This window comes from Phyllostomus hastatus, unplaced genomic scaffold (assembly GCF_019186645.2).
Source record: "Phyllostomus hastatus isolate PE091 unplaced genomic scaffold, TTU_PhHast_1.1 phas_scaffold_46, whole genome shotgun sequence".
NCBI classification, from domain to species: domain Eukaryota; kingdom Metazoa; phylum Chordata; class Mammalia; order Chiroptera; family Phyllostomidae; genus Phyllostomus; species Phyllostomus hastatus.
The window spans coordinates 34,892,893-34,905,163 of NW_025334032.1; the positions used below are offsets into that span (position 1 = coordinate 34,892,893).

The 12,271-nt window shown below is 41.7% G+C and overlaps 1 protein-coding gene across 1 annotated transcript; it reads right to left on the reverse strand.

Moving 5' to 3' along the window:
* Positions 1 to 1,187: 1,187 nt before the first annotated feature.
* Positions 1,188 to 12,052, reverse strand: FRG1 (FSHD region gene 1). Its single transcript, XM_045821510.1, has 9 exons — positions 11,778 to 12,052; positions 9,697 to 9,767; positions 7,094 to 7,219; positions 6,259 to 6,316; positions 4,965 to 5,079; positions 3,687 to 3,791; positions 3,319 to 3,410; positions 2,678 to 2,788; positions 1,188 to 1,288 (listed from the first exon to the last, which is right to left on the reverse strand). The coding sequence occupies exons 1-9, from the start codon at positions 11,837 to 11,839 to the stop codon at positions 1,252 to 1,254; spliced, it is 777 nt and encodes a 258-aa protein (XP_045677466.1). The 5' UTR covers positions 11,840 to 12,052; the 3' UTR covers positions 1,188 to 1,251.
* Between the last annotated feature and the right edge of the window lie 219 nt (positions 12,053 to 12,271).

Sequence of the window (12,271 nt, forward strand, 5' to 3'; positions counted from 1 at the left end):
GCTAGTAGCACTTCCTCTCCTCATTGCAACAACCCAAAATATCCCCAGCCATTCTGAAATGTGCCCTGGGAGGCAAAATACGCCCTGGTTGAGAACCACTGCTGTGCAGGGTCAGAGCAGTAAGCAGGCTCCCAACCTAAGGATCAGAAAAAGGAGCTTTTGGAGCTGCAGCACCAAGTTCCAGCTCTGCCCACAGCAAGGGCTCCTCTATCTGGCTGGAAGTGGCAGCTCAGCTGCCCTGTTGAAGAGGGCCGTGCACCTCTGTAGCTGGTGACAGATGAAATATGAAGGCTGAGCCCCAGGCGGGGTCCGGCAGCTCAGGCCAGGTCTCAGTCCCAGCTGTGCGCTGGAATCGGTGTGGGATGGTGAGCACATGCAGATGCCCCAGACAACCTAAGTCCCCCAAAGCAGAATTTCCAGTGAGGTCCAGGAACCCAATCCACTGCCTGGACTCTGACACACCTGGGGTTCGATGGCATCCGGAACACTGGGTTCAGAAACTCAGGAAGACACAGGCTGGGAATGAAGTTGGTGTAGTACGGCAGACCTCAGCAAAGCTTAGTGCTGAACCTCACCGGGTTAAGGAATGGCTCCCTCCCATCCTACAGCGAGGACCAATGCCTAGCACAGATGTCCACTGGGGCCAAATGGTCCTAAGTAGGGGACTCCCCCAGCTTCCCTCTTGTCTATTCTGCGCCTACCTGCTCTTTAAGCAAGTTTCCCGCTCCCACTCCGCTGCCTAATGCAGGGCTGCCTTCCCTCCGCCCTGCCCCCTGGTGCTGGTGTGTCCGTTTGGCTTGCGTGTGGTTGGGGCAGTCCTGAAGAGGCAGAATCAAAGCCTTGTGGACTGATGGATCAGCACTTTCTAACTTCCTTTTAAAGGTACTGATGGGCACCTACTGTGTCAAGTGATGTAAAGCAGGCCATAAAGCAGTGAGACGGATGCCACCAGCTCTACAAGAACGTCGGTTTCACAGAACAGCACCTCGTGCTTTGTGATGGGAAATCCTGACAAGAAAACACACCCCGTGGCCCTCTGAGTGCGCACTCCAAGTTTCATCTCCATGCGGACACTGCCGTGAGCTCACAAGTGCGTCCGTGGAGAAGCTCAGTTAAACTCCATTAATCTTGGTCAGACTAGCTACTAGTTTAGCAATAATTCCATAATGACCCAAGAACTCTGTAAAAACACTTCCACTGGTTATTTTATTCAGAAAAAAAAACAAAAGAAGGCAGAGACAAAAATCCCGGTCATTTGCAGTATCTATCAGCTTTCAATTTTGCTCTCCTGTTTGAAAAGACAAATAATGAAAATTAATCTACATAAAACATTCCATATATAGTAAACTGCTACTAAACATAAACTCATGTTTAGATATTATGTTCTCAGTTATATTATCATACCACTTATAATATTTTGATTAAAATTTTACTTTTCAATTTTATGTTTCATACTCAGTGGATTCTATTCTTATGAAAGTCTTTTCCTAATCTTTAACAAATGTGTCTAAGGGCTTTTTCAATCCATAATACCAATTTTTAAAAAATATATTTTAAAATATTTATTTTCAGAGAGAAGGGAAGAGAAGGGGAAAGAGAGGGAAAGAAACATCAGTGTGTGGTTGCCTTATGTGCCCCATACTGAGGACATGGCCCGCAACCCAGGCATGTGCCCTGACTGGGAATCGAACCAGTGACCCTGTTTCACACAATACCAATTTTAATTACCTCTGATTTTAAGCCTGCCCTAAACTTCTATATTTAACAACGTTGTATTTTTCCTAAGTGATACAAATTATAGGATATAGACCTTATTCTATTTTTTCTGTATCCATAACCTGATCTATTTTTATATCCTAGTCTCGATTTCTAAGAACTAGATACTAGATGCTAATTTGCACAGCTGGAAAAAAATTCTTACATCATTTGCTGACTTTAGGCAATACCTAGTTAACAAGAAACACACTGTCTTTATCAAGTACTATAAAGAAATGTCTAAAGACTAACTTTGCAATGTAGGGCTTGAGTAAGTGGCAGAAAATTAGCAACTTCTCTTTTAATCTGGCCCTTCTTTGATTTTAGTTGTTAAGCTCAAAGTTAAACCTCACTCCTTATTTTTAATGTAGTAAATTCAGGGAATTACTTAACTAAACAAGTGATAAATATTGATAATGTGCTATGATAAATATCCTGCACACTTCTGAATTCACTTCAGAATTCACTGAATTCACTTCAATAAAAGTGCTTCAATTTCACTTATTTAATTTTCTATTTAGAAATTTTTAAAGTGCCCCATTTTGACCTCATTTTGAGGAACTTGTGCCTTTCTAACAGAACTGATTGAATTTTGAAATTAGGCAAATGACCTCTTTCTCGCTTGCTTCTGACAGTTATAAAAGATGTTGGTAAAGAAATTTATAATGTGATTTCAGTGAAATCTGAGTTTCTTACAACAAATAGAGCCAGACTGGGAATCTGGCTCTATTTAGAGAGTTTTTTTGTGGTGATCTTTTCCCAGACTTATGATGTCCCTTTTTGGTAATATTACCATGTTTACAAATTAGAAATAAAGACAAGTACTTGAGGACGACAGTAATTCAAAAAGAACAGTGGTTTTATATACGCCACTTCTATTGAAGACTTAATTGTAGCTGGAAATAAGTAAAAATATACCTACCTGTCCAGCAGTGTTTCATGCAAAAATCCATCTTTCCGGGCCTTCTTAAGAATTTTACTGTCTTCTTTACTTATTTTAAGTTTGTGGTCTTGGAAGCTCTGAAATTTCTTTCTGTTAAGAAAATATTTTTCTTGAGGAATATCTTAAACTTTGATTATACATGACTACTGATGAACTTACATTTTTAAAGTTTTTCATTTATTTCAAGAAGCCTAACTGTGTCTCTTTAGTAACACACAGCTTTTCCCCTGCAGGGGCTCGTGGCGCCCACCACCAGGGGGCAGCTGCGTGCACAGCTCCGCAGAGTCTCGCCGCCACCCCGGGATGCTGGCTGGAGGAGGCATCCTGGCCCTGGGGCGGGACCTAGGACCTGGCTGGCATTCTGAACTGACAGGTTATAGCCATTCGATTTATTAGTGAGTGGGGAGGACAGACGAAGCCAAGTGACTTCAGCTTTGAAAGCTAGCAGGGTAACTAGGAAAACGGAAGGGCTGAGAGAAAGGAGAGCATTCAGCTCAGGGCTCTGTCCTGGAGTTTACATTGCGCTGCCTCCTCCTGTCCTTCAGGTATTTGCCTTTAGTGCCCTGACAGTTTGTAAGTTGCTGTCAAGCCTGTAGGTCTGAAAGGAAAGGAATACGTACACGTAATTGATTTCACACTGTTTAACATTTCCTTTGTCCTCTTCTGGAATATCATCTTTTTTCTTAGTTTCTCTTTCAGCACAGGATCTAATCTGGATATTGGAGATGAGAACCCAGTAAGTTCTTAACATTTATTTTCCCCCTTTCCAACTTTACTTAGTACATAAGACCATTCTAGGTGATTTCTTATGCAAAAGAAGAAAACAGAAACTTAGCAGTTCGGTTCAGAAAAAGACCCTGCAAGCCTTTCTGGTGCACGGGCTGATGCTCCAGCCGAGCTCCCCGGCCGGGCCACTGGCTGACACTGTGCGGAGGTCTGGCCACACCCTATGGGACATGTCTTAACCTAAAGAAAACGGCATGATTACCTTTATCATTTCCTCTTCTCCTGCTGTTTTACTTTTTGCTTCTATATCGCCTGCTTCATTACATCTGATAAAGCAGCTATTGGAGGCCAATAAAGCCATTTTCCCCTACACAGAATAACAACAGATAATTAGGAGAATACCTGAAAAAGAATTCTTAAGTCTTGAGACTAAATTTTCCTCCACGACTCTAAAAGTAATCAAGAAAAAGAATTTGGAGAAAACCTGGGGGGGGGTGGGAAACATAGAAAACTAAAATCACCTATAATCTAATTATTCAAAGATAACCAAAATAGGTATTTTCAATATATTCTATTAGTAGGACAAATTATAACTAGATGAAATAGAATTGTTTCTTTTGGTTTAACAGATCTATTGAGGATATAACTAATTTAGTTGAGTTTGAAAAAAAATAGCCTTAAAGACAATAAAAATTGTAACAGTACACAATAATTTACTCAAATAGTTGTGTTCTAAGTGAACTTTTCCTCCCTAATTAGAAAAATAAAAGACTACATCATATAAAAGCTAGCCTGTGGTGACTCTGAGTTCACTATGCAGAACTTTAAGAATCAAGGTCTGAGAGACTTCCGTGTGTGGGAAGAAATATTCACATTCTTTTCAGGTGTTCAGTGCTCAGTGTGCTTTCTGATTCTGATACACAGAACTCTGAAGACTAGTTGTCTTGTGCAGCTAAACCTAGATTCTAAATTTGATTAATTACTTCCTTATGTATATGTTTTAATTATAACTTGTATATTGTTGATTCTTTTGGAAAACTGAATACCATACACATCAGACAAAATATTCACGAGCATAATAATTACAAAACTGCATCAATAACCTTCTATCATGTCAAGGTATCAAAGTGCTCGAGGTGCAAGGGCTGGGTTTCCTGTCACCTGGGAGACCCCTGGTGAGCCAGGGGACGGCTGTGTGGTCCGAGGGGGTTAAACTGCACTGCTGGTCTCTCGGCCACTTTCTGCAATCAAGCTGTGCTTGTCACATCAGGGACGGTTAAGTCTCTCTTTAATTTAAATTTAAATTTTAGAAACTTAATGTCTTTCCCCAAAATAAAGTGCAATGAACTTCCCTAAAGTCCTGTATACCACTTGAATGGATATATAATGTTCTATTATAGATGTATTACAATTCATTTTTTTCTGCTGTTATAAATAGTGCTGTTGGTATCTTTCTGGACATAAAATTGCTGATTTATCCTCAGTAGAGATTCCTTCCATGGACAAGAAACCTTTTTTTGTCAACAATCACAGCACTCACGTCTTGAAAGACTGGCTCCCACTGTTCTCTGGGTCCAATTGCATCCGAACGCCCCACAACGAGGCCGTCTGAATTTATACCGAGGTACTTCCCATAGCCAGACTTCAGGGCAATTCTTCAGATGAACGAAACAGAGAAGTGTTATACACGGAGAGAAAGAAAAGTACATACGGAACATAAAAATAGTGTGTATGTGTATGTATATCAAAACTCACACTACCTGTACTTCAGACATTGAGAAGCCACATGGGGTCAGTGGCTACCGCACTAGAAAGTGTAGTTCTGCCCATGCACTGTCATATTCTGCTTTTACTGCAAGCATTGTAGCATACATTTTATAGCAAACAATTTCTAAATTCTTTAGTCTTCAAATATATAAAGAAGTTTGAGTTTACTGATTATACTTTAGCTTGCATTCTTTAAAAGTCCTTCAGAGTACTTACTGGCCATTCAAAGAAAGTCTAGAAATAATCATGTTAATATTGTTTTTTAAAGAAAAAAATATGACTTCTAAGTTTTTAGCTTACCCATCCCCTGGGATGCCAGGAGATTGACTTTATACTCATTTATAGGTCAATGATAAAATAATACAAACCATTACCATCTTGAGCTAGCCAATGACAAGAATACTGAGATTTCATTTCTGTATCTACTACATGAAGCATCATTTTGTACTTCTCCATGTGAGAATTAAAAAGGCCACCTGATAAAATGACTGCAAAAATAGTGAGTGAAAGGTCCCTTTGGTTTTTGCGAGCCTGGAACACTCTCTGCTGGCCCCAGCAGCACTCCTTGCCCCTGCCCCCGCCTCGGCCCTGGGTCCGCGCTGGTGAGTGAGCCCGGGGTCCCAGCAGCGGCAGGTGCGGCCAGACTGCTCCTGCCTCTGTGCTCCTCACAGGGTCCCTCTGGTCTCTGTCTTATTTGCTCCATGACATTACTGATTTTCTTTTTCTTCTGCATAGTATTATATATTGCTAGGCATCAAAATTTTATTTGGGGCTTTATTTCTCTTTTAAAGAGAAATATTGAAAACGTAATTTACTTTTTAAAAAATATATTTTATTGAGTGTGCTATTACAGCTGTCCCATTTTTTTCTCCCCTGTACTCCCCTCCTGAAAGTGTAATTTAATAATACCTGAATATCAGCTGGATACATAAATAATGTTATCTTTTGTTAAATATCACAAAATATACTTTCCAAATATAAATGAAAATTACTCTGTGGGTTTAAGTTAGCTATATACTGAGATGTTTTAACCAATAACACCGAATTAAAGAAAAGGCCGAGCTCACCTGGACTCAGACAGTTTGACAGCGGTGAACTGCTCTGGAGGACTGGGGCCCTCGTCAACTGCAGGGGAGAAACACTGTGAGATAAATCTGACATCTGTTATAAATACACACGTAATGAGGTTCTTCAGTTTTAAAAATACAGTTTTTCTTTGTATGTAAAAAATACGAAAGTTAAATGTATTACTCTCATATAATTACAATGCAGTATTCACATTGTCAAGGTTTACTTTATGTTCTTATAACTCTGGTGTCAGTGTCACATGCTTAATAGGAGAGGTCAGCATGATGCTTAGTCACTGCCGAGATATTTTCTCTGTGAGTTTTAAATGCAGTCAGTACATGGACAAACTGCTTTATTTAAAAAACTGAATGCTTTCTTTAATTAATTCAGGCGATGGCCACTCAGACCAAAAGACAGTGCCTTGTATCATCTCCGTGTTTCCTCTGAGGGGCTACACGGAGCGGGGGACTTTACACCGTTTCCACTGCTCTGGGTCAGGGTGGCTGCGGGCCTGAAGGGGGAGGGGATGCAAGACTTGGACTCAGCCAGGTGTTCTTTTTCTTCCCCCCACACGATTCCAAGTATTCGTGTTGTCTTTGATTCCCATAGGTGCACTTCTGCAACTATAAAGAATGTTTTTAAATTCTTACACTAATAAGAGGGAGTTGCCAATGCTTGGTAAATACCGAGGAAAGAAAAAGCAGAGGAGTCAAAGGCAGCAGACGCCTCCCTCCGGAACACCTGGCGCCCGAGACGGGACACCGGCCCGTGTGGACAGGTGCAGTTGGATGTGCACTCAAGGGGCCTTTCCCTGTGAGCGCTTCCCGCACAAACCTTCCTTATGTGGGGCTCCCAGCGTGAACAGTCCATTGTCAAGTGCGTGTATGTAGGTTCCTTTGTCCATCTCAATTGCTATGGTTCCTGAAATTTCACCAAAGTTCGTTACCGTCCACCAGATTCCTGAAAAACAAAATCAGTATTTGAAGTTTATACTTTAGAGCTGACACAAGGTTCTTACTTGCTGCTGTTGTTATAAGGTACTTTCTGCAAATTCTGCAGTTCTCAGAAACCGCAGAGACCGGACACGCCCCTCGCTCACTCTCTTCCCACGGTCACCCCCTGCAAAGCTCTGCCACTGACGGCAGACGTGGAAACCAGGACGTTAGCTGAGTAACGTCTCAGACGACGGAGTCAATACACAGACATCAACTGTGTGTGTATATATGCTAACAGCAAACAGTTTAAAGATACAATGTTGAAGTCCCGTTGGCAGTAGTGTAATGTTATGAAACACCTGAGGATGTGAAAAGGCGCGGAAGACCGCTCGCTGCACTAAAAACTGCACATTACCGAGAGTCAGCGCGGTTCAGGTGTTGTCTCCCCAGATGATCTAGATTTAATAAGTTCCCCAGGAAATCCAACAAGCTTTATTGTAGAAAGTGATAAATTGATGATAAAATTTATATGTAAATGCAGAAGGATCTGGAATAATCACAATGATCTTGGAGAAGAAGTATAAAGCTGGAAGACTCACATCCCCTGATTTCAGGACTTTGCTAAGTGACAGTAACCACGACAAGTGTCTCAGCAGAATGACAGACGGAACCGAGTCCAGCGACAGGCCCGTGCACACACACAGTCAACTGATTTTTGGCAAACATACCAAAGCAGTTTAACAGGGAAGGAAAGTCTGTCTGACAGAGATGTTAAAAAAGCTGGACACAAAAACCTGGAGGAAAAAAAGAACCTGACCCTGACCTCACACCACAGCCCAGGTTAATTTGAGATGGGACATGAATCTAATGTGCAAACCCAGCCCAGGAAGCCCGTGAAAGGAAATGCAGAAGAAAATATTTGTGACCTTGGGACAAGCAAGCGTTTCTTAGATGGGAGAAGTAAGGTGGTAGCCATAATAGAAAAAAATTAATTGGGCTTTATTAAAATCACAAACTTACACGCATCAGAAAAACACTATTAATAAAATGAAAAGTCAAACCACAAACTGAGAGAAAATACTAATAAAATTTTAATACTTTCTTGGTGGGAGGGTAAAATGGTAGAACCACTTTAGAAAATTTCTGGCAGGATTTTATGTAGTAATGTCTTCAACTATCCTTTGACATAGCAGATCTACACACAGATGCACCTGCCCAAGATATTTACCCTAATTTTAGAATTGTTGATTTGCTATTTCCAAAAATTGGGAGATTCTTCTAGAGTATTAGCTTTATAACATTTCATATAAAATGTAAAGGAGCCAAAATTTATGAAGCTTCAAAATGCAACCTGCCACATTTTAAGAGAAATAATTGCTTTAAAGAATAGGTGTGGGAAAGACAGAAAGAGTAACTGGAAAACAGGCTGGTTCAGTATGTTCGGGCCAGTTTATTTCTAGCACCGTTAATAACCCACCTTGATGTTTAATTAAGATTTTCATTCATTTCATTGTATACAAAGTAATTGTATTTCTTTTAGGAATATACAAATCACTGGTTTAAAATGCACACATTCTCAAAGAAAACTGAGTAACGGTTTTGTTCAACGATGTTTTGTTATAACGTTGATGGGAAAAAACAAAGATGGGTTCCCAGCTGAGGCCACTGCCTGCCTGTGTGGGGTCTGCACGTTCTCCCTGGTCTGCGTGGGTTTCCGCCCACCCCACACCCTGAAGACGCGCATGTGTGAGGCGAACCGCGTGACTCCACTGTCCTGGTCTCGGTGCAGGTGGGAGGGTACGGGAGAGTGCCGCCCTGCGACGGGAGGGCCTCCTGTCCGGGGCCGGGGTCAGCTCTGCGTCCCGAGCTTGGGGACAGGCTCTGAACACCCAGCACCCTGAACTGGAATAAGGGGGTCGGAAGATAAGGATCTTACTCGCTTATATTCATCTTTTTGCTAGACACAAAAGGCTGCATGGATAGCTCACATTTATCTCAGTGCTGTTTCGTGGCCGGAAATATGCTCTCAGAACTTGACTCTGTTTATATCAATCAGGCTACGGTAAAACTCGTTTCATCGCACCAGACATCATTTCGCTTACATTTCAGTTTCCAAGAACCTACTGACAACTGTGTAAAGTTAGGACTTACTGTAATTTGTAAAATATATTTGGCTAAATACTATTTATATCAAGCCTTGAAAATTGTGTATCAGGGTCTGGGCTATTAAGTAGTCTAATGGTGTCTATTAAATCAGAGAGCTGTCGCCTCTCTCCTGTGCTTTGTTCTGATCATGAAGAAAAGGCATCAGTCACATCTACTGTGTCAGAAAATAAAACAAATCTGTGGCCAAAAATAATACTTGAGCACTTCAAGAGAAATATGAACAGTTCATAAATTCCTTCTACTTTCTTTTTAGAACTTATCTCTAACTAGGAAAGTATTTTTAAAGGGATCTCAACCAGTGCTGACTTTTCTCAGAATAAAGTGTAGAAAACTCACCAACAATATCAAGTTGGGTTTCTTCATCATCCTCTCTTTTCCTCTTCTTCTCTTTGCTCTTTTTCTTCTTACTGCAGGAGATAATTTATACAGATGAGTTTAGCTATACTGACTGACATTTTATATTTCACAAGACAGAATCTTAGAAGAATCTTTTAAGCTGTACACCGATTTACGCATCATTAATTTGCACTGACCTGCCTCTTCTAACACTGAGACATTGCGTCTGACCCTGCATATACTGTGTCACAGCTAAGGGCACAGACTTCGGAACGAGCCCGCCTGATTTTAGATCCTAATTCTGTCACTTCTTAGCTCTGGGATTTTTGGCAAATAAACTGACTCTTTGAGTCACTTTCCCCACCTATAAAGTAAGGATAATAATTTCACCCAACTCTTAAGGTTATTGTGAGGATCAACAGTTACTATGTACTTTCATATGTTTCTGGAAGAATATAAAATGGTGAAGCTTCTTTGGAAATTGGTTTGGGGTTCCTCAAAGAGTTAATTAAACACAGTTATCATATGACCTAACAATTCTACTCCTAGGTATATACCCAACAAAAATGAAAACATATGTCCCCCGATAACTGTGTGAGAATATTTATAGTGATATTATTCACAATAGCCCAAAGATGGAAAAACCCTAATGTCCATCCAGTGCTGAATGGATAAGCAAAATGTGTTACCTATTGTTTCATTCACAACTGAGTATTATTCAGATGTAAAGGGAATAAGTGCAGATGCATGCTACAACATGGACGGGCCTTGGGAATGCTTTGCTAAGTAAAAGCCAGACACAAAAGGCAGCATGCGGTATGATTACATTTATGTGCACTATTCAGAACAGGCCAATCCATGGAGACAGAAAGCAAACTTCGTGGTTGCCAGGGACAGAGGGGAGAATGGGAGGAATGAAGGTTACTGGGTGAAGGGTCTCCTTTTGAGGTGATAAAAATGTTTAGCAACTATTGACAGATCGTGGTGAACCTTGTGAATATACTAAAAAGACCCACTGAACTGTACTTTAAAAGGTTAAGTTTTATGGTATGTACATTGTATTGCATTAACTAATCAAAAAATAAAATAGCCCCAGGGCTGATTTATAAAAGTTAATATGAAGTGTTTACAACAGTTCTTAGCATATAAAAAGTGTTTTATGTGTGTTAATTATGATCAGTAGTTATGATAATTATAAGACATTTATTTGCATTTTCATCATAAAGTACATTTCAGAAGCTAACTCTCCCCTGCAGTAAATTCAAAAAGTTTCACTTATTAAAGGGTAGTAGCTTCAGCTTCCTCCTTGTCACTTTCTTTCCATTTCTCCTAAAAGTACCCAAAACCTTGTTTATCAGAGACCAGAAGGGAATGCTAACATTTTTAAGGTCAACCAGACAAGTCAACCAGTTAAAAAAGAGGTGGAGATATGCGTGGGCAGATACCTTTTCCTAAAAGTCCTTATCGCCACTCCAACCTCCTCCCGGCTTTCGAGGCTCTAAATGACTGCACATTTTATCTTATTTAAATCTCATAACAAACATGTTTTTTGTTTTATTTGTCTGTTTTTCTTTTCATAACAGTCATTTTAGAGTATAATTAATCCTTCTTAACGAGTAAAAGGAAGCTCAAAGATATTAACGAACTTGCCACTAATCACAAAATCCGGTTAACTAGCGGGGTCCAGACTCGAGTCCAAATCCCTGTCAAAATCCACATCTGCATATTGCGCTGAAAATTCATCAAGGATTTTAAGGTGGAGAAAGACAATGGTGAAACTAATTAATTCCTAATACATGAAGTCATGACCCACGTCGGTAGACTACAGCGGAGGCTGCGAGGCGCGGGGATGCCCAAACTTGAGGATGCAGGGCTGTGGGTCCCGCTCTCCCGTCTCCTCCCCTTTCGGGGCTCGTCCCCGCGGCTGGTCCTCCCTGCGCAGCACTGGCCCGGGCCGGGCCCAGGGCCGCGAGCCTAAGTGACAGCTGACAGCTGTGGGAGCCTCCGAGAGACAGCCCTGGGGAGCGGGAGCGGGGGGTCTCCAGGAGAGAGAAGGTCTCCAGGCAAACTTCCGGCCTTACCTCTTGGTCTTGGTTCCCTTGAGCACGAGTTTGGTGGACTTCACAAAGGAGTATTCGGCCATAGTTCTGGTGACAGTTCTGTACAGTTCTGTAGAAAGGTGGGAGCTGGCTCAGGATAAAATATCTCCACTGGAGCAGGAACGGACGAGGGAGGCACAACACCGACACGCTGAAAACGCCGGCACCCACCGGCAGGAGCGGTTAGGATCCGCCGAAGCCCCAGTCTTTTTCACCCGAAACTGGAGTCCAAATAAAATTCGACTTCCTGTTTACTGTCTGGGATTACGGCAGCCACAGAGGGTCTAAATAGGTCACCGCTCGTTCACTCTGAGAACGCCTGCGTGTTGAGGGAACACGCCCTCTGGTGGTCGTAATGGGTCTAACAGCTGTGGTTGGCGTCTCGGCCGCTGTTGGGAAAGCCTGCTAGGTCTCCGAGGATCAAGTGCCTCAATCAGCTCTCCTGGACAGCCCGGGACGCTCAGTACCTGGTCTTA

Coding starts and splice junctions, on each gene's coding strand:
- FRG1 (XM_045821510.1), bottom strand. CDS start 11,839: ATGGCCGAATACTCCTTTGTGAAGTCCACCAAACTCGTGCTCAAGGGA. Junction 6,317..7,093: donor GGGAGCCCCACATAAGGAAG/GTTTGTGCGGGA, acceptor TCTCCCCTGCAG/TTGACGAGGGCCCCAGTCCT. Junction 3,792..4,964: donor GGGAGCCAGTCTTTCAAGAC/GTGAGTGCTGTG, acceptor TATTCTGTGTAG/GGGAAAATGGCTTTATTGGC.